Source organism: Hyla sarda, chromosome 4 (assembly GCF_029499605.1).
Source record: "Hyla sarda isolate aHylSar1 chromosome 4, aHylSar1.hap1, whole genome shotgun sequence".
In the NCBI taxonomy this organism is placed as follows: Eukaryota; Metazoa; Chordata; class Amphibia; order Anura; family Hylidae; genus Hyla; species Hyla sarda.
The window spans coordinates 60361860-60385265 of NC_079192.1; the positions used below are offsets into that span (position 1 = coordinate 60361860).

A 23406-nucleotide genomic window follows, 5' to 3' on the forward strand; every position below is an offset into this window, starting at 1 on the left:
CATGTACTCTCCTCAACACCCTTCTGTAACCCATGTACACTCCTCTACACCCCTCTGCCACCCATGTACACTCCTCCACACCCCTCTGCCACCCATGTACACTCCTCTACACCCGTCACTGATGTACACCCCTCTGTCACCCATGTACACCCCTTTACACCCCTCTGCCACCCATGTACTCTCCTCAACACCCTTCTGTAACCCATGTACACTCCTCTACACCCCTCTGTCACCCATGTACACTTCTCTACACCCTTCTGTCACTCATGTACACTCCTCTACACCCCTGTCACTGATGTAAACCCCTCTGTCACCCATGTACACCCCTTTACACCCCTCTGCCACCGATGGACACTCCTCTACACCCTTCTGTCACCCATGTACACTCCTCTACACCCCTTTGTCACCCATGTACACTCCTCTACACCCTTCTGTCACCCATGTACACTCCTCTACAGCCCTCTGTCACCCATGTATTCTCCTCTACATCCTTCTGTCACCCATGTACACTTCTCAAAGGGGTGACTGGCTGCTGATAGGCTGCATCCTGCATGTGGTTCAGGGTCATCCCACCTACTGTTCTTCCTGCCTTCCCAGAGTTCCTTGCCCCATGTCCTCACATGTGGATCCGCCATTTTAAAGAAGCGATTCGCGTGATAGAATCGCAGCCATATTTACATTAATTGCGAATCGAATTTTTCCTGAAATTCGTAACGAATTCGGATTGGTCAGATTCGATTCGCTCATCCTTAATTGACAACAGAATTCTGAGATGTATACATATAGGAGGACATTTACTAAGTCAAACCAGTGGCTTTTTTGCTCAAAACTAATAATCAAATTCCCAAAGGGCACAAAACTCCCCGTTTATGAACCCCAACTAAAACATAACTTTTATTTGTATTATATAAGAAAATGATATGGAAGTTTGGTTAGTGGTATTAATATACCCTTCATCCTTTGCAGGGCACATGTGTAGTGTTGTTTGAAGGAAAGCTATCAGCCTGTTAACCCACACTAATCCCACTACACTGGATTTTTGCATAGGTGCACAGGAGTTCAATGAGGGGTCATTTACTTAAATATGTCAGATAGGTCCTGAGATATGTCCCCCAGAAGATCCTCTGCTAAATTCAGTGAATCGTGCACAGGGGGGCAGGACTATGGCAGCTCAATTTACATATTCATTGTCTGTGACTCCAATTAACTAGAATGTGGAGTCACAGGCAATTAATATGTAAACTGAGCCATCGAAGCCCCGCCCCCTGTGCACTCAATTTAGCTGAGAATCTTCTGGGGGACATATCTCAGGACCTACTGGACATATTGAAGTAAGTGACCCATTGTTGGACTCTTGTTCACCCACACTAAAACCCAGTGTATTGGGTTTAGTCTGGGTGAACAGGCTGACAGTTTTCCTTTAAGTATTTGCTCAAAGGGTGCAGATTTTAAATAGTTTTTTAGTGCATATGTGGTGTTCCAGTACCAGAGGCCACACATGAATGTGCTACTTTTGAACAAATACACTGCTTGTGTCAGGGGAGAGAGAAGTATCCTGGAAGGGGGCACAGTTTCACATAGAGACAGGATGTGCCGGGGCCGTGCCCTCCTCACATGCAACTGTAAACCTGATTTGCGACTAAAAATCGCAAAAATCTATGCCAGCTTGAAGCTGGCTTAGATTTCTACACCAATGCAACAGGCAGCCATAAACACGAAGATGCATGCGCTGTAGCTTAGCTTTAAATAAGTGTGGTGTATTTAAACAACTGCACTAACTAAATGTCACCCACAATATTTATTATTCTCTTGGGAATAATGAATGTTGAATGTGATGCTTTATGACTGATACGTGACCATCTGTAAACCACTACATTATACAATGAACTGGAGACTGTGTACAATCTCTGCTGTAGGATCGTGGATAGGGGGAATGCTGGGTGCAACCTCATCAATTGCTTGAGATATTTCACATGAATCACTAATGTGTCACATACTAAGAACACCTTTTTGTTAAATAAAACACCTGAAGGGGTTAATTACTTTCTTGCTACCACAATAAAAGTCTTAAGTAAAGACACATATCATTAGGTAAATGATAGATAATTGGTCAATACACAGAACAATCACTGAGAGCGTAGAAAGGCCCTGAGGACACATATCCCAAATGACATATTAGGAAGGTTGAAGCTTTAAATATTTGTGAAGATTCACATATGGATCACTAAAGAATAAGAGGATGTAGCAAGAACTCACAGCAATTTCAGGTGAACTTAGGTGCAACGTCTGGACGGACACCGATTGTAGACTTTAAAGTCATATTGATGGTGGTTTTATGTTTTTGTCATAGTTTGAATACCAAATTCATTACATAAGCCAACTCTAAAATTTTGACTGTAGTTTCACCTGCTACCAAACATGTACAGCTATTACAAAAACCAAAATAGTATAAAAATAGGAATAGAATCCAGGAAGGAAAAGGAAATCCAGCTCCCCTGAAAAATATAGAATGACGGTATAAAAACACAAAAAATGTATTTCAGTCTTTAAAAATCAATGAGATGGTGAGAATTAAAAGCATAGATGAAACACCGCCGCGTTTCAAACCATATGGTTCTTAGTCATGGCGCATGAAAAAGCCACATCTAAGCTCCTTATATACTGTGTAAGAAATGCAAGATTCACATGCCTGGAGGTTGGGAACGCCCACTGACAGCAGGTGTTCAGTAATTAGAAAAGAGGAGGACTGAACTGATGTCTATGTGTTAACCCTATACAGATAGGTAAATACTGTTAATTAGAAAGAAACCATCATATACATGTAAAACAAACAATGGATGTATGGCAATAACATGTTACATGTTACATGTTATATAGACCAAACGTTCACAGATATTATAAAAAAAACATGGAAATAGAACCACTAGCCAAAAAGGAAGGATTTTGTATTCTTATAATGTAACCATTGGTAATATAACCGCAATAATAAAATCGTATCGTGTGAATAATAAACAATGGCAAACAGTAAATGTTCATGTATGCCATCAAACCTATATTATAATATAATATGCAGCACATAATATGGTCATTGTTCACACAGTAAAAGTGCATTAATATGGCAGCCTGTTTGACTTTCCATTAGGCTGGGTGACTACGTTTTTCAACTACGGTTCCCCCATACATTTTCATTAGTGAAAACGTATGGAACGGTCTTGAAAACCATATACATAGACAAAGCATTGCAAACTGGATGCACCCTGATGCACACGGTTGCGCACGGTTTGCTTGCAATACGGTTTTTAACAGTACTCCAAACCGTGTTCAACCACGGTTTTGACTCCAGTTATAACAACTTTTTTTTTTACATGGACGTCGATGGAAAACGCACATATAAACGGTTCCGTACAACAAAACCGTATGCGTTTTTTCTTTGCACATGCGCATTTGCATCCTAAAGTCCCCACCAAAGACCCCTCCCATTAAAAATGGACTGAATTTTCCAAAACGTATGTTTATTTTTTTTTAAATAGAAATGGACGGAACAGTATGCACTTTTAAAAACAGTATACTGTTTAAAAACGCATACGGTTTACTTTTTCCCATACTGTTCCATCAGATTTTTTCCCATACGGTTTTTGATAGAAAACATATGCGGGAACCGTAGTTGAAAAACGTATTGTGAACCCAGCCTTACTGAGTGGGAAACTTTTGCCATTCATTTAATTGCAGCTGCACTGATACAAAGGCATGTGGGTGTGTCTGCCTGCACACAAAGTATCCACCAGTGTTGGGTAGTATTCACACTAAAATTTGTATAAACATAGATACTTGCCATGTGACTGGGATCCATTGCTGTTCACACTGTGATTACATATATACAATTGCTCAGACATATGGATACATCTTCTCCATAGTAGTTTTACGATAGATATATCTGGTATGTGCTATATGATATGCAAAATTCTTTAATATATACCGTATTTTTCGCCGTATAACACGCACTTTTTCTTCCCCAAAACTGGGGGGAAAAAGTCGGTGCGTCTTATACGGCGAATACACCCCTATCGCGGCGGTCCCTGCGGCCATCAACTGCCGGGACCCGCGGCTAATACAGGACATCACCGATCGCGGTGATGCCCTGTATTAACCCTTCAGACGCGGCGATCAAAGCTGACCGCCGCGTCTGAAGGGAAAGTGACACTAACCCGGCTGTTCAGTCGGGCTGTTCAGGACCGCCGCGATTTCAACGCGGCGGTCCCGAACAGCCCGACTGAATAGCCGGGTTAGTGCTTACAGGACACCGGGGGGGACCTTACCTGCCTCCTCGGTGTCTTCTCCGTTCAGGGATCCCCTGTATGGCCGGCGCTCTCCTTCCTCGTCATCACGTCGTCGCGTACGTGCGTCGGCGTGCGTAACAACGTGATGGTGTCGACGGAGAGCGAGGATACCCGGCCGGCAGCAGAGATGCTCCAGAACGATGGGGACACGGCGACAGCGATGGAGCGACATCCAGGGCAGCGGTGACGGGTCCGGAGCGGCGGGGACACGTGAGTATTACCTCCTATGCAGTGGTCTTCAATCTGCGGACCTCCAGATGTTGCAAAACTACAACTCCCAGCATGCCCGGACAGCCAACGGCTGTCCGGGCATGCTGGGAGTTGTAGTTTTGCAACATCTGGAGGTCCGCAGGTTGAAGACCACTATTGGGTTCAAAATCTTTATTTTTTTAGATTTTGCCCCTAAAAATTGGGTGCGTCTTATACGCCGGTGCGTCCTATAGGGCGAAAAATACGGTACATAACATTATATTATTATATCATTACTATGTATTCGTTTATTATTTATTCAATGTAGCATTTTCTTTCACTACGTGCAGTTGAATTCAATCTATACAATATGGAGATATTCATGCATATGCTCAGCTCCTCTGCATGATATGCAGAGGATTTTAGTTTATATCGGGTACTCAATATTATTAAACACCATTCACACAGTGCATTTAGATCAATGTATTCCAGTCATATACCCACTGCTGCATATTGTATTATAATATAGGTCTGATGGCATACATGAGCATTTACTGTTTGCCATTATTTATTATTCACACGATACGATTTTATTATTGTGGTTATATTACCATTGGTTACATTATAAGATAATACAAAATCCTTCCTTTTTTGCTAGTGGTTCTATTTACATGTTTTTTTTTTTAATAATATCTGTGAACGTTTGGTCTATATAACATAATGTTATTGCTATACATCCATTGTTTGTTTTACATGTATATGATGGTTTCTTTCAAATTAACAGTATTTACCTATCTGTATAGGGTTAACACATAGACATCAGTTCAGTCCTCCTCTTTTCTAATTACTGAACACCTGCTGTCAGTGGGCGTTCCCAACCTCCAGGCATGTGAATCTTTCATTTCTTACACAGAGGAGGAGCTTAGATGTGGCTTTTTGATGTGCTATGACTAAGAACCATATGGTTCGAAACGCGTTGGTGTTTCATCTCTGCTTTTAATTCTCACCATCTCATTGATTTTTAAAGGATGAAATACATTTTTTGTGTTTTTATACCGTCATTCTATATTTTTCAGGGGAGCTGGATTTCCTTTTCCTTCCTGGATTCCATTGCAACTGGCTACACGGCTTGACCTGCATCCGTGCTCCTCCACCAACTACCCTTCCAGTGGCTACTTCTACAGGGCGGCGAACTGGTCTATTTTTTCTTTATAAAAATAGGAAGTATTTTCATACCTTTATCGTTGTTTTTGTACATTGTAATAAAAATGTTGAATAGCTGCAGGAGAAGTTATAAGCTTGTCTGAAGGGTTATCCAGGGAAAAACTTTTTATATATATATAGATATATATATATATATATATATATATATATATATATGTATATATATCGACTGTCTCCAGAAAGTTAAACAGATTTGTTAAATACTTCTATTAAAAAATCTTAATCCTTTCAGTACTTATGAGCTGCTGAAGTTGAGTTGACAGAAAAGAACAACTCAACTTCCGCAGCTGATAATTATTGGAAGGATTAAGATTTTGTAATAGAAGTAATTTACAAATCTGTTTAACTTTCTGAAGACAGTTGATAACAGGGGAGGCAAAAATATGTTCTGGATATGAGAACTTAAAGAGTGAAGAGTGATTAAAACCACACCAGAAGATTAATGTGGACTGGGATATGGAAGAAGACACATTGGAAAAGCCTTTGTATGTTTGGAAAAGGATTAATTTATATTTTGAAAGCACATACAGTAGAATCTCCCAATAGGGGACACTCACGTGGAATAACAAAGTGTCCACTATTGAGAGATGTCCCCTATTGGGAAAAAGGCTCAAATCTTTCTAAATGATGGAATACTGTCCTGTACTTACTCCAGAGTGTAGTTACCTATAAAACATGAAAGCAATATTACAGTAAAATCTCGCAGTGTCATTTAATCACCCCTTATCACCCCCTGTACCATTTCATCCCCCCTTTATACCCTGTGCCACTGTATTCCCCTGTGCCTTGTGCCAAATCATCTTCTATCATCTTGTGCCACATCATTTCCACTTGATCCCCCCCCCCCCCTCCCCCTGTGCAATTTCATTCAACCCATTTCAAATGGCACAGGTGGGATAAAGGGGAAAGAAATTGCACAGGGGGTGATAAAGAGGGGGTCATATATTTGCAAAAAAAGTAATAAGGGGAGGGGATGAAATAGCATGGGGGGATCAATGGTAAATAATGTGGCACAGAGGATAATAAAGAGGGAGATGATTTGGTAAAGGGGGAACAAAGTGGCACAAGGAAGGAGGGGGGTGAATGATGTGGCAGGCGGACATACAGAAGGAGTCCACTGTTTAAACATTAGTCTTCTATTTCTGTGCTGGGGCTGCTGCAGGGGGGTGCAGTAGGGGGCCAGGGCACCCTGGGAGCCTGGGCCCCTTAATGTGGTATTGGGTGTACCGCCTTGATGGCCCTGGGCACAAGGTAGGGCCTCGCATAAACCTGGTTGTCCCTTATTGGAAGTGTTTTGTCCCCTATTGGGAGTGTTTTGTGCCATTAAAGGAGTAGTCCAGTGGTGATTCAGTGGTGAGCAACTTATCCCCTATCCTAAGGATAGGGGATAAGTTGCAGATCGCGGGGGGTCCGACCCCTGGGGCCCCCCGCAATCTCCTGTACGGAGCCCCGACAGCCCGCTGGAAGGGGGCGTGTCGACCTCCGCACGAGGCGGCGGCCGACACGCCCCCTCAATACAACTCTATGGCAGAGCCGAAGCGCTGCCTTCGGCAATCTCCGGCTCTGCCATAGAGATGTATTGAGGGGGCGTGTCGGCCGCCGCCTCGTGCGGGGGTCGACACCCGCTATCTCGGCGGAGAGCCGGGGCCCCGTACAGAGAGATCGCAGGGGGCCCCAGCAGTCGGACCCCCCGCGATCTCAAACTTATCCCCTATCCTTAGGATAGGGGATAAGTTTTTCACCACTGGACTACCCCTTTAAGTCTTATGGGACTCTGCCGGGGAATTAAAAACTGTCCCCCATTGGGAGGTGTCCCCTATTGGGAGGTGTGCAATAAGGGAGATTTTACTGTATATGGGCCCATATGAAGTTTGCCAATGAGCATCAAAATTATTTAGATGTTCATTATAAATTACGGTAGGCTAACTTATTCAGGGGGAAAAATCTGAAAAGTTAGAATGCTGTCCTTTGGACACATCTTTGTGGAGCTGTGAAATTGTCACAACAGAGTCATCACAACCTTCTCACAATCAGACCTTGAAGTTCTAAGGGGAAGAACAGTATAACAGTGATGATTCTTCACTAGTGTTGAGCAGCATAGGCCATATTCGAATTCGCAATATTTCGCGAATATATAGACGAATATTCATCATATATTCACTAAATTCGTAATATTCACGCTATATTTTCGCATATACAAATTTTCCCATATGCGAAAATTCGTACGCCAGTCTCACACAGTAGTATTAGAACCTTCTTTAGACCACACAAGCTGGGAGCAGAGAGGGAAGATCACTGTGATGTGTACTGTGAAAAAAAATATTCATAATTACGAATATATAGTGCTATATTCGCAAATATGCGATATTCGCGAATAAAATTTGCATTGCAAATATTCGCGAGCAACACAATTCTTCACTTAAACAGGCTGAAAACTGAACAGCACTGGAAAACACTGAAAACAGCAGCTACACGGGATGTAGAGGGGCCAGTCATGCCTGCTTGAGTGCCATCTAATTGGTGTCAACTCTTGTCCATATGAATAGTGTTTGTCCAGAATGAGCTGTTGGTCTTTGGGTTTCTCAATAATATGGCCAGGAGGTCTCTTTAGTTTTCTAAATATTATTCCTTGTAGGTCTTTAGGTTTCTAAATATAATGCCCACTAGGTCTTCAGGTTTCTCAATATTATATCCAGTGGTTGCCTTTATCCATACTATAGTCTAGATATTCTTTCCAAGGGTATGTTCACACTGTGTAATTGTGGAACTACGCACAGTGAGCATATGCATCAGTGTGAATGGGTCTTCCACGAGACCCGTTCACACTGAGGAATTTCAGTGGTGGAAATTTCTGGAGCAGTCTACAAGTCGGACCTAATACTGCTGTACTTTGGTTCCTGGTTTTGCTTATCATGCACAGGTAGGTTAGTTGTTAGGTCCCGCACCATTTGAGAAACCTTGAAGTTGGTGAGCGGGCTCAGGTATGTCCTTCATATAAGGATATACTGGCTAATGTCTCAATTTTACATCAGTTTTGAGTTAGTTAATGTCATTGTATACATCCAGCACAGTAGTGCACCTATATTGTGGTCCACAAATGCAGGACCTCCACCCCAGCTTAAGTGCACAACTGCACTTGGGGTTGAGGATCATCTGCCATTTTAGACCACATCGATGTAGTTGTGGACATTTCTGCTGCAGAAATTGTTCTGCACAAAGAGAGAACATGTTCATTCTTTGCACGGAAGTCCGCGAGCACTGCATAGCCGTCAATAATTCTCTTGTGATCATAACTGTCTTCTTGTTTACCAAATATTTACCTTTTGTCTCTGCCTATTTGGGCCTAGTCTGGCCAAGTAAACTAAACAAACTACCCTGGGGTAGTAAGAGGCCGTATATCAACTGAATAACTAAACCCCAAGACCGAAGCCCGGGGTATGAAACCACTATTGCTTACCCCTAAAATTTAACTTTTATTTCATGATATTAAAATTCAAAACAAATCCCAACTTAGGCTGGGTTCACACTACGTTTTCTCCCATACGGGAGCGCATACGGCAGGGGGGAGCTAAAACCTCACACTCCCGTATGCCTTCGTATGCGCTCCCGTATGTCATTCATTTCAATGAGCCGGCCGGAGTGAAACGTTCGGTCCGGTCGGCTCATTTTTGCACCGTATGCGCTTTTACAACCGGACCTCAAACCGTGGTTGACCACAGTTTTAGGTCCGGTTGTAATAGCGCATACGGCGCAAAAATGAGCCGACCGGACCGAACGTTTCATTGAACGCTCATTGAAATGAATGACATACGGGAGCGCATACGAAGGCATACGGGAGCGCAAGGTTTTAGCTCCCCCCTGCCGTATGCGCTCCCGTATGGGAGAAAACATAGTGTGAACCCAGCCTTACTGCAGGGCTACCTAGTTACCTAAGTGGAGACTGCTCCCTTACAATTTAATTGCAACACCAGGATCACTTGGTTATCAGTTTTAACATATCTTTTCAGTTGGGATTTGTTTTGAATTTTAATATCATGAAATAAAAGTTACATTTTAGGGGTAAGCAATAGGGGTTTCATACCCCCGGGCTTTGGCCTTGGGGTTTAGTTATTCACTAGTCAGGCCAAAGGTTCATTATTCTTGCCTTTTAAAGTTTTCCTGGATAATTCCATCTACATCAGGAACCAATGCCCTACTACCCTTATCTATAAGGGTGGTTTCACACCACGTTTTGTACTTACGGTTCCCGTATACAGCTTGGAGGAGGGGGGCGGGGCTTAATCGCGGCACCCGCACTCAGCTGTATAGGGGAACCGTATTTAATGCACTTCTATGAGCAACCGGAGTGAACCGCAGCCTCCGGTCAGCTGCGTTTTCGGCCGTATGCGGTTTCCCCGACCGAATGCAAAAAAACGTGGTCGACCGCGTTTTTGCCTACGTTTGGGAAACCGCATACGGACGAAAAAGCAGCCGACCGGAGGCTGCGGTTCACTCCGGTCGGCTCATAGACATGCATTAAATACGGTTCCCCTATACGGCTGAGTGCGGGCGCCGCGATTAAGCCTTCCTCCTCCCAGCCGTATACGGGAACCGTAAGTACAAAACGTGGTGTGAAACCACCCTTATACAGCTCTCATATCTATAAAGAGCCAGAGAAGATGCTTGCACTAAATATCACCTTCATATTCTACATTTTATACATTTTTCTGTTCCTAGATACCTATGTCAAAATGTTTCAAAAAGGGGTTAAAACAGTTGAATTTTTTATTGTTGGGTTCTCCGATATCCCAGATTTCCAAATCCCGCTCTTTTCGTTTTTTCTATTGGTCTATTTGCTGACAATAATGGGGAACATGATCCTGATCCTTCTGATATGTTTTAGTCCTACACTAAAAACACCAATGTACTTCTTCTTGTGTAACCTTTCCTGTCTGGACATTGTCTACACAACCGTCACCTCTCCTAAGTTGATTCATATATTTGCCACAAACAATGGAAGAATTTCCTTTATAGGCTGTATAATTCAGCTCTTCTTCTTTGTTTCTTTCTGGAATACTGAATATTTCCTGTTGACGGTTATGTCTTATGACCGGTACGTGGCCATCTGTAAACCACTACATTACACAATGATCATGAACTGGAGACTGTGTACAATCGCTGCTGTAGGAACGTGGATAGGTGGAGTGCTGGGTGCAGTCTCATCAGCTGCTGTCACATCTACGGCAACTTATAACTCATCCAGTGACCTAAATCATTTCTTCTGTGATATCAAAGTATTAGAAAAAGTAGCCATTAGTGATACTACACCAATACAGAATGTGATTCTAGTCCAAGGTACTCTCCTGGTAATGACTGCTTTCCTGCTCACACTAGTTTCCTATATCTACATCATTTCCACCATTCTGAAGATTCGGTCTACAAGAGGGAAGTACAAGGCCTTCTCCACCTGTGCTTCTCACTTAACGGTTGTCACTTCTTTTTACGTCTTAATATTCGACTTGTATTTTAGAACTAAATCTGCTGTATCGTTGGATCAGGGTAAAGTGTTAACTGTCCTGTTTGCTTACATCATACCTTTATTAAACCCTGTGATTTATAGCTTTAGAAATAAAGATGTGAAGGAGGCATTTAAGAGAATGTGTAAGAAACAATGAGGGCCAAGTACAGAAAATGTCACTTTAATTTAATGTTACTTTACTTACAGGGGACTCCTGAAGCTTTAAAAGCTTGAGATATTACTTTTATTGTTTGTTATCATAACCTTGTATTTACCATATTTATCGGTGTATAACACGCACCTTCATTTTAAGAAGGAAATTTGAGTAAAAAAAAAAATTTGTATTTTATTTATCAGCCTCTGTGCCACATAATTCCCCTCCCTCTGATCCCCCCCACACAACTTTCCCTCCCCTCTGATCCCCTCATACATCTTTCCCTTCACTGATTCCCCCCCTTCTGATGCCCTCATACATCTTTCCCTTCACTGATCCCCCCCCCACACATGTCCCCCCCCCACTCTGATCCACCCACACATCTTTCCCTTCACTAATTCCCCACCACACATCTTTCTCCCCTCTGTTCCCCTAACATATCTTTCCCCCCTCTGATTACCCCCTGATCCCCTGCTTGTTTTATGTTTGTTTTTTTCCACTCCAGCAGGCTCAGGTTCCGTTGTCGTCTGGGGCTGACATTGCATTGATGGATGACGTCCCTGGTACCGTGCAGAACATGTCACTGGTCAGTGTGCAGTCAGCCCTAGATGCTGCCGGAACACGAGCCTGTCGGAGCGCACAGACCAGGTAAGTGGAAAAAAAATAAAACTACAAGCAGGGGATCAGAGGGGGGGGGGGGGGGGGGGATAGAGGTCCCGGCTGCCATCAGTGGTTCCTGATTTAAAGGAGCCATGGCGCTGGCTGCTTATTCAAGATCTGCAGTCTTTCCTCTGTCAATTTAAAGCAGTGACCAGCGGCGGCTGACGGGACCAGAGTAGGATTTATCGGTGTGTTACACGCAGGTAGGGTTTTAGCTATTTAACCCCCCACCCTTTATTCTGCAGGCTTTTATTCAGTAGCAGCTCTGCCGAAGTGTAACCCCTTCCTCTGCTAACACAGCACCTTGAAAAACCCAGTGCATCAGGAACTCCTTTTCTCTCACATGCCATCCATAGTACTGTACATTATTAATCTTCAGCTCAGCACTGTGCCAGCCTGTTCAGTGCAGTGCACTTTCACAAGCACTTACACATGTCATGGTGTAGCAAAGTTAAGTAGGTCATGAGCTTCGCTGTGATTGGCCAAGCAACTAGGTAAGGAAGTAACAATGTATGTACTATTGAAATACAGCCAAGGTCTGGCCCCACCCCCTCAAAATGAGAGACTTAAAAAAAAAAAAACAGTAAAAGGGAAAGAGAGAGCAATTAAATCACTTGGTCACCATGTGGTGTCCCAGCACCAAAGGCTGTCCTGTGGGCTGCGATCTCTTTGGGCATGCCTGCTGCTCTTGTGTTGGGCCCACTTTGAAAATGTTCACTGTGCTCAATATGTTTAAAGTGTACCAGTTATAGTGCAAAAAAAAAGTGATATGTTATTTAGTACCTAATCCTGATCATGTAATATCAATTTTGTGTCTAGGACCTATATATCCATAACAAAGAGTATTTATATGTCCCTCACTGTGATGACTAATCTGCTCTGAGTCTGGGAGCAGCCTGGCAGTCTGCAAATCGCTGCACAGTAGTTATTCTACATACATTTTCTATCTGTTCCTATTAAAGCTGGATGCTAATTAACATAGCTGTGACTGTGTGTCATTCAGCTTTCACAGACTTCTGAATGTCTGATCAGCTTCTTTGTCATTGTCAGAGAAAGCTTTGGCTGTTCAAGCATGCTGGGAATTGTAGTTTTGCATTGCAACAGCTGGAGCTGCAGTGTTTATAAAGCACTGTGTTAGAGCAGTGTTGCCTTTAGCTGTTGCAAAACTACAACTCCCAGCATGCCCACATGTCCTTTGTCTGTAGTTTTGCAAGAGCTGGAGGCACAGAGCTGGAGAATACACAGCTCTAAAACAGTTTTATAAAGATTGTACCCCTAGCCATTGCAAAACTACAACTCCCATCATGGGAGTTGTAGTTTAGGAACAGGTGAAGGCTGTAGTGGTGCAATTGAGATCTTCTATACTGGATACCAACACACTTTACGGCTGTTATCCAGTATGCTGCAAAATACAGTGTAGTCAGACAGATGACCCTCTAGTGACGGCTATTTTAATTTTTAATTTTTTTAGTATAATTGACAGATTTAAATGTATATTTAAAAATGTCATCTTATCAGTAGTATTACAAAATATAAAGTTTTTCATAATTACAGTGCCTCTTTAACCCCTTAAGGACCAGGCCAATTTTCACTGTAGGACCAGAGCGTTTTTTGCACATCTGACCACTGTCACTTTTAAGAATGAATATCTCAAACGCTTTTACCGAATATTCTAAGATTGTTTTTTCGTGACAGCCTACTTTATTTTGGTGGTAAATTTTCGTTGTTACTTGCATCCTTTTTTGGTGAAAAATCCCAAAATTTCATACATTTTGAAAACATTACATTTTTCTAACTTTGAAGCTCTCTACTTGTAAGGAAAATTGATATTCCAAATAAATTTTATTTTTATTCACAAATACAATATGTCTATTTTATGTTGGCATCATAAAATGGATATATTTTTACTTTTTGAAAAAATTAGAGGGCTTCAAAGTAGAGCAGCAATTTTCAAAAATGTCATGAAAATTGCAAAATCTGAAGGGACAGATGTTACAGAACTACAACTCCCAGCATGCCTGGGCAGTCTAGGCATGCTGAGAGTTGTAGTTTGGCAACATCTGGAGGGCTACAGTTTGGGCACCACTGTAACAGTGGTCCCCAAACTGTGACCCTCCAGATGTTGCACAACTACAACTCCCAGCATGCCCAGACAGCCAAAGGCTGTCTGGGCATGCTGGGAGTTGCAGTTTGGCCTTCCTAGTGGTTGCCACAGTAAAGATCACATTACTTTCACTTTCATTCCCCCCCCCCCCCCCCACGTCACTTCCCTACCTGAGCCAGGATCCAGCAGTCTGCAGTGAAGATCAGCTGTTCCCAGGCATCTTCTCCTGCAGGTACCGATCTCCATCATCTCCCCATGTTCCCCACGACATTCAGGGGTGAGCAGAATGTCCAACCCACTGTCCTGCTCTGCCATTGGTCAGAATCAGTTCTGACCAATGGCAGGGGATAGGAGGAGATTGCAGCACTGCGACCTCACTCCTACCCTGCAAGATGATCTGGGCTGTCACTGACAGGTCAGATCATCACTGTTTTCCAGGCTGATTGGGTCACCAGAGACCCGATCAGCCCTGAATCGCAGAAAATCGCATGTCTGAATTGACATGCGATTTTCTGCGATCGCCGACATGGGGGGGGGGGGGGGACACCTGCTGAACGATTTCAGCAGGTGTCCGGTTTCGCAACCCGCCCATTGCGCGGCAGGATGCGAAATTCCCACGGACGTATGAGTACGTGCCTGGTCCTTAAGACCCAGGGCGCAGGGACGTACTCATAATTTGTAAATTACTTCTATTAAAAAATCTTAATCCTTCCAGTAGTTATCAGCTGCTGAAGTTGAGTTTTTCTTTCTGACAACAGTGCTCTCTGCTGACACCTCTGTCTGTCTCAGGAACTGTCCAGAGCAGGAGAGGTTTGCTATGGGTATTTGCTCCTACTCTGAACTCTCCTGAGAAAAGCAGAGGTGTCAGCAGAGAGCACTGTTGTTGGGCAGAAAAGAACAACTCAACTTCAGCAGCTGATAACAGTCAAACCGATATATCCTCAGGGTCTCCCAGCCTCTAAGTGCCTTCAACCAGTTGTCTTCTCTAATTTGTTTATGGACTGTTTCAATGGCAAAAAAAACACATACAGGAAACGTCACCAGCGTGAACATCATGAAAGTGACGGGATACATTGGGCGCAAAAATGTCATGAAAATTGCAAAATCTGAAGGGACTGATGTTACAGAACTACAACTCCCAGCATGCCTGGGCAGTCTAGGCATGCTGAGAGTTGTAGTTTGGCAACATCTGGAGGGCTACAGTTTGGGCACCACTGTAACAGTGGTCCCCAAACTGTGACCCTCCAGATGTTGCACAACTACAACTCCCAACTGTTTTCAAGAAGATGTAGATCGCGTAAAGCAATCTGTTCCTGAAAAGAACTACAATTACCATGTTCTGACATGGGTACAAGACTAAAGTTGTCCAACATAGGTGTGACATCATCATTAATGCCAAGAAAATGTCTCCTTAAATTTAATGCATGTATACATTTATTAATATCAATGATTGCATCAAAAAAATCAAAAGGCTTAGTGGAACAAAATCCCAGACCCTTAGATAGCCAGCTTAAATGAGATTCTGTGAGGACGAAGGAAGAAAGATTTATAACATTTTGAATTACTGCCTTTTTCTCCGCTCTCTCTGAGAGTGTCTTGGACCGGTGTTTTCTCCCGAAACGCCTACTGCATCTTTTGATTTCTTGCTTTGGGGTCTGGGATTACGGGCCACATAATTGGTATTGTCAAAACTAAGATCAGATGTGTTTGACTGATTTGATTCTCTAATTTGTTTATGAACAGTTCATAAACAAATTAGAGAAGGCAACTGGTTGAAGGCACTAAGAGACCGGGAGACCCTGTGAATATATCGGTTTGACTGTTTTCAGCCAAAAGGGTTGAGTAATGAATTTTTTTCATTATTAAGATATTGCCGCTTCGTTTCTTTGTATTTGTCTCTACAACAAGGAATTTTTCCATCTATTATTATTTTTATGTTTGTTTCATTTTTTTTAATTTATTTATTTTTGCTTGTTCAGATGATGCGGTTTCACCAGCCAATATTGGCAGTTAAGTGTAAGAGGGGTTTAATACCCCAACAGGTGTTGACCATCACTGTCCACTCCCCTCCTGCCCCCTGACTATCAAGTCAGCCTCACCATTCTACAAGTGTTCCCCGTACAGCGGTAAGTCAAGCCCTAGAGGTGTCAGTAATTGGACCGTCAGCGTGGGATAGCTTCAAGTCTTAAATCTCAAGTCTATATATGTCAAGTGCGAGAAAAGCACAATAAGTCCCAGCAAGGCAACAGGCCTCCCAAGGGTTACACTGCATCCCTCCTCCTCTACTCTGTTCTTTGTTTTAAACCATCTATACCTGCTCAGTAAAAGACAGTTTCCATAACCCGACATCAGTGTTTCTTACCCCCCATTTCTGGCCCAGGAGAAGCTGTCTCCATCTCGGACCGTGTATAGGCTAACTGTGCCCTGGTGTAACGAATTGACAAGAATCCCTTGCACCCCCGTGGCAACCACACTTAAAGGGGTACTCCGGTGAAAACCCTTTTTCTTTTAAATCAACTGGTGGCAGTTAAACATATTTGTAAATTACTTCTATTAAAAAAAATCTTAATACTTCCTGTACTTATTAGCTGCTGAATACTACAGAGGAAATGCTTTTCTTTTTGGAATGCTCTCTGATGACATCACGACCACAGTTCTCTCTGCTGACATTATAATAACACTTTATTTATTGTCCTTAGTGGGATTTGAACCCAAGTCCCCAGCACTGCAAGGCAGCAGTGCTAACCACTGAGCCACCATGCGGCCCTTAGCATACATCTGCTATACATCTGCTATTCATGGTTGCTAAAATGGACAGAGATGTCAGCAGAGAGCACTGTGCTCGTGATGTCATCAGTGTTCCAAAAAGAAAGGAATTTCCTCTGTAGCATTCAGCAGCTAATAAGTACTGCAAGGATTAAGATTTTTTTAATAGAAGTAATTTACAAATATGTTTAACTTTCTGCCACCAGTTGATTTAAAAGAAGAAAGGTTTTCACCGGAGTACCCCTTTAAGGCTTTTGAAATGACAGGTTCACCGTGAATGTTTTTTTTTTTTTTTTTGTGTCAAAGAAAAACATCTAAAAGGAATTAATTCCCTTCCTGCTGACACATGAAATTTGTGAGAAAATATACATAAGATTAGCTAAATGATGAATAATTGGTCAATACACAGAAGAAACATAATAGCAATGGAAGTCTCTGAGGACTCATATCCCAGATGTCCTATTAAAAAGGTGACTGTATTAGCAACGATGGCTTATTACTTCCTAGCCAAGTAAATATATATATATACCTGTAATGGAGCTCTGTCTACATTTTTTAAAGGGAATAGAAATTTCACTTGTAGCTAAATTTTACTAAATGTATCTGGATATTCACATATGCATTACTAAAGTATGAGAAGATTTAGGGAGAACTGCAAATAATGTCAGGTAAACTTAGATGCAAAGTCTGGACTGACAATGGTTGTAGACTTGTAGCTTTCATCCTATAAAAGAATGTTGATGGTTTTTGTTACTACACTTATAGTATGCAGTATTTATTGCCTTGTATAACAAAACTAATACAAAGACTGTGTGAACTAGAGACACCAGTCCTCTTAAAATTACCTTACACTCTAAATAGAGTGAGGGCTACCTGGAAGGACACTTAAGACCAAGTTATAACCTTGTCTGAAGAGGTTAATCCTCAGGTTTGGGAAAGTAGCCGACATAAAAGAGTCAATGCACACTACAGAATCCCCACCGCTTAATCTAGGACCGTGCAGCCAGCTGTAGGGAGAATTTTTTTTATCAAACTTTTTCCTTTTATGAATTATGGAGATCTCTAAACGCAGCAGCATTTTTTTTGTACCCTTCTCCAGATCTGTATCTCAACACAATCCTGTCTCTGAGCTCTACATGCAGTTCTTCCGCCTCATGGCTTGGTTTTTGCTCTGATATGCATTGTCAGCTGTGAGACCTTATATAGACAGGGCTTTGTCTTTCCAAATCATGGCTCATCACATGAATTTACCATAGGAGACTCCAATCGAGGTGTAGAAACATCTCAGAGATGATCAAGAGAAATGGGAGGAGCCAAAGCTAAGTTTCAATTAAGTAATTAAGTCCATGCAAAATTCTGCCTCCAGACGGCAGCACACATTTTTTGAGCCAGGTGCAGAGAATGACAACTGAGCCATGAGGAGTACGGTATATGTCTCACTGTTCAGTGTGTTTGACAGGAGTTCTTGCTCCTGTACACGATTGGCTCTACGATAACATTTAGAATTGATTCCCTCATCTGTAATTAAAAGCAATCACAATTTTGTCATAATTATGTCTTGAAGTTATTGGGGGGAAGGTCACTAAGAGAAATTAACTCAGTCAGCTGTACAATGTGAAAACGAAACATTCCCTAAAAGCACAGGAAAGATAGTTGTCAGTTTTGTAGCTATTTGTATTGGGTGCATAGGTAGCAGTCACACCCAAACACTTTGAGCCCTTTTTATTATTGCAGGCAGGCCAGGTGTTCAGATCAGTCTCATAGCACCTCTCAGACACGTCTCTTCTCCACCAAACTCGTCACTCCTTGTTCCTCAGGTATGCTACTAAAGGTATTTCTGGAGCAGGTGTGCAGTGATATAGTAGGTGACAGCCTACAATGGTTAGCCACAACTCTCTTCTCTCATACTGTTTTTCTTTGCTACCCACATCATCTCCTGTGTGTTAAATGAGATGCAGCTTGATACTGCTCTCCCCTGCCTCCCGATTTTAAGGCTAGGTTCAGACTATGGAATTTCCGCCTGCAATTCCGCTTTGAAATTGCAGGCGGAAATTCCGCTTGCTAATATGTATAGTGTAGTGAATGGGTTTCCGTTCACAAATTCACACTGCGGAATTTGTGAACGGAAAATCCGCTTGGAAATTTCTGCCTGAAGAATGGCGTTGCTCTTACTTCAGGTGGAAATCTGGGCGGAACACATTGCAGTCTATTGGAGACTGCACTGTCCGCGCGGTCCTAGCACAGACTGATTCAGTCAGCGCTGGCCGCACTCGGAAACTCAGGAGCGGAAATTTTCTGCCCGGAGATTCCGTAGTCTGAACCTAGCCTAAAAGCTGACAGGGTGAAGCTGCCTCACATAGGGATAAACTTAAACTCTATAGTGTGCGTTAGGGTACAGAGGTACAGACTTGCGGCATCTAGGACTAACAGCAGCAATGACACTTCTCCACCTCTGCCTATACAAAACCAGAGGCATCATGAGAAATGTAGATTGCAAAGAATAATGTCAGAGGGGATTTAAGAATTAAGATGACAACCAAGTAAATGGCACATCAACTGAAGGAAGCATACACAACAAATACACTAGATCAGTGGTCTCCAACCTGCGGACCTCCAGATGTTGCAAAACTACAACTCCCAGCATGCCCGGACAGCCAACGGCTGTCCGGGCATGCTGGGTGTTGTAGTTTTGCAACATCTGGAGGTCCGCAGGTTGGAGACCACTGCACTAGAGATTCCACATGATGGGTTATTAACAACTTTAACATTTATTTTAGATTATTTAGTGCAGTCTGAGTGCTTCTTTAACCCCTTAAGGACTCAGCCCTTGAGGATTCATTTTTTCCTCCTCGCCTTCTAAAAATCATAACTCTTTTATATTTTCATCCACAGACTAGTATGAGGGCTTGTTTTTTGCGCGACCAGTTGTCCTTTGTAATGACATAACTCATGATATCATAAAATGTATGGCGCAACCAAAAAACACTATTTATGTGGGGAAATTAAAAAGAAAAACGCAATTTTGCTAATTTTGGAAGGTTTCGTTTTCACGCTGTACAATTTACGGCAAAAATGATGTGTGTTCTTTATTCTGAGGGTCAATACGATTAAAATGATACCCATTATTACTTACTTTTCTATTATTGTTGTGCTTAAAAAAAATCCCTTTTTAACCAAATTAGTACGTTCATAATCCCTTTATTTTGATGACCTCTAACTTTTTTATTTTTACGTATAAGCGGCGGTATGAGGGCAAATTTTTTGCGCCATGATCTGTACTTTTTTTTTGATACAACATTTGCATATAAAAAACCTTTAATACATTTTTTATAAATTTTTTTAATAAAATGTATTAAAAGTAGCAATTTTGGACTTTTTTTTTACGTTCACGTCATTCACTGTACGGGATCATTAACATTTTATTTTAATAGTTCGGACATTTACGCACGCGGTGATACCAAATATGTCTATTAAATTTTATTTTTTACGCTTTTTGGGGGTAAAATAGGAAAAAACGGACGTTTTACTTTTTTATTGGGGGAGGGGATTTTTCACTTTTTTTAACTTTTACTTTTACATAAAAAAAAATATATATTTTTTTACACTTGAATAGTCCCCATAGGGGACTATTCATAGCAATACCATGATTGCGACTACTGATCTGTTCTATGTATAGAACAGATCAGTGTTATCGGCGATCTTCTGCTCTGGTCTGCTCGATCTCAGACCAGAGCAGGAGACGCCGGGAGCCGGACAGAGGGAGGTGAGGGGACCTCCGTGCGGTGTTCTGAATGATCGGATCCCCGCAGCAGCGCTGCGGGCGATCCGATCATTCATTGAAATCGTGTACTGCCGCAGATGCCGGGATCTGTATTCATCCCAGCATCTGAGGGGTTAATGGCGGGCGCCCGCGAGATCGCCATTGCCTGCGGGTCCCTGGCTGCGATCAGCAGCCGGGATCAGCCACGCATGATACGGGCATCGCTCCGATGCCCGCGATTATGCACAGGACGTAAATGTACGTCCTGGTGCGTTAAGTACCACCGCACCAGGACGTACATTTACATCCTGTGTCCTTAAGGGGTTAAGTGGCATCAAGCACCTGACGATTATATAAACTGTATATGAATGTCCTGTGGATCTTTGTGTCTCAGAATTATGTTTAGGATCCCTATGATCGCCTCCATCAATCTCAGTGTTGAGGTATTCTTCCCACAGATCTTTGATCACATTTGTCCATAATAATAATAACTTTAGCCTGGCTCTTTAAAGGTTACTCCGCCCCTAGACATCTTATCCCCTATCCAAAGGATAGGGGATAAGATGTCTGATCGCTGGGGTCCCACCGCTGGGGACCCCAGCAATCTCTCCTGCAGCACCCCCGTTTTTCAGCTGCACAGAGCGAGGATCGGAGTATTGTGATGTCACAGCCCCACCCCCTCAATGCAAGTCTATTGGAGGGGGCTTTGGCGTCACAAAGTGGCGGAGCTGTGACATCACGATACTTCATCCCCTGCATCGCCCATCATCAGCCACAGGGCAATCCTCGCTCTGTGCAGCTGAGAAACGGGGGTGCTCAGAGGGAGAGCAGGAGAGATTGCGGGGGTCCCAGGCGGCTGGACTCCCACGATCAGACATCTTATCCCCTATTCTTTGGATAGGGGATAAGATGTCTAGGGGCTGAGTACCCCTTTAAGCTTACTTTGGCCTTTCCTTTACAGTATTCTTCGATGTCTCCATTAGGCATCAATTCTCTTCTATTCTATTAATCTAGGTTTCACACATATACAGAGCAAGGGAAGATACTGTACCTTTCTTTTTGTTAGATACCTTTAAATTGTATATTTTCTCTGTAATTCTATTCCCAGATACGTATGCCACAATGCTACAAAACGGGATAAAAACAGTCACATTTTTCATTGTTGGGTTCTCCGATATCCCAGATTTACAAATTCCGCTCTTTTCATTTTTTCTTTTTGTTTATTTTCTGACAATAATAGGGAATCTGATCCTTATCCTTCTGATATGTTTTAGTCCTACACTAAAAACACCAATGTACTTCTTCTTGTGTAACCTTTCCTGTCTGGACATTGTCTACACAACCGTCACCTCTCCTAAATTGATTCATATATTTGCCACGAACAATGGAAGAATTTCCTTTATAGGCTGTATAATTCAGCTCTTCTTCTTTGTTTCTTTTTGGAATACTGAATATTTCCTGTTGACGGTTATGTCTTATGACCGGTATGTGGCCATCTGTAAACCACTACATTACACAATGATCATGAACTGGAGACTGTGTACAATCGCTGCTGTAGGAACGTGGATTGGTGGCATGCTGGGTGCAGTCTCACCAACCACTGTCACGTCTTTGGCAACTTATAACTCATCCAGTGACCTAAATCATTTCTTCTGCGATATTAAAGTATTAGAAAAAGTAGCTATCAGTGATACAAAATTTATACAGAATGTGATTCTAGTCCAAGGTACTCTCCTGGTAATGACTGCTTTCATGCTCACACTAGTTTCCTATATCTACATCATTTCCACCATTCTGAAGATTCGGTCTACAAGAGGGAAGTACAAGGCCTTCTCCACCTGTGCTTCTCACTTAACGGTTGTCACTTCTTTTTACATTTTAATATTCGACTTGTATTTTAAACCCAAATCTGCTGTATCGTTGAATCAGGGTAAAGTGTTAACTGTCCTGTATGTATACATCATTCCTATGTTAAACCCTCTGATATATAGTTTTAGAAATAAAGATGTGAAGGAGGCATTTAAGAGAATGTGTAAAAAGCAATGAGAGCTGATACAGTGTCGTCTAGTTGTAACCTTCGGCAGCCAATAACTTGTGATTAGAGATGTCACGAATTGTTCTCCGGCGAACGGTTCCCTGCGAACATAGCTTGTTCGCCGCGCCCTATTCGTCATCATTGCAGTAAACTTTGACCCTGTGTGTCACAGTCAGCAGACACATTACAGCCAATCAGCAGCAGACCCTCCCTTTTCAGACCCTCCCACCTCTTGCACGGACTCCATTTTAGCTTCATTCTGAAGCTGCATGGTTAGAGAGAGGAGGGATAGTGAACCTGCTCCTGATTTAATAGGGAAAGTGATAGCTAGGTGGTTTATTCAGGGTCCACTACACTCCTGAAGAACTTATCTAATCTCTGCTGTAAGGAAAGCACCCAAAAAAGTTATTTTTAAGGCTCAAACATCAGTCTGCATTTTTTTTGTTTTCCCCCTGTGTACTCTAATAGCATTTGCCTGCCTGGCAGCGTGATTGGCAGGCTCACAGTGTATATTGTGCCCAATTGCCCAGTGGCACCACTCATATCTGCTGTCACAATAGCTTGCAATATAGCAGTAGTATAGCAGTCAGTTTCTTTCACACGTGTGTTTTGCACCCTGGTTGGGAACCACTGGTTAAAAGGGGTACTCCGGTGGAAAACTTTTTTCTTTCAAGCAACTA

The 23406-nt window shown here is 42.5% G+C and overlaps 2 protein-coding genes across 2 annotated transcripts; both read left to right on the top strand.

The window, feature by feature from the left end:
- The first annotated feature begins 10594 nt into the window (after positions 1–10594).
- Positions 10595–11404, top strand: LOC130367370 (olfactory receptor 1L4-like). The gene has a single exon (XM_056569786.1). It carries the CDS (start codon positions 10595–10597, stop codon positions 11402–11404), a length of 810 nt encoding a protein of 269 aa, XP_056425761.1.
- Positions 11405–11948: 544 nt separating this feature from the next.
- LOC130367371 (olfactory receptor 6M1-like) lies at positions 11949–22737 on the top strand. The gene is made up of 3 exons (XM_056569787.1): positions 11949–12049; positions 18666–18748; positions 21932–22737. Exons 1-3 carry the CDS (start codon positions 11949–11951, stop codon positions 22735–22737), a joined length of 990 nt encoding a protein of 329 aa, XP_056425762.1.
- The last annotated feature ends 669 nt before the right edge of the window (positions 22738–23406 follow it).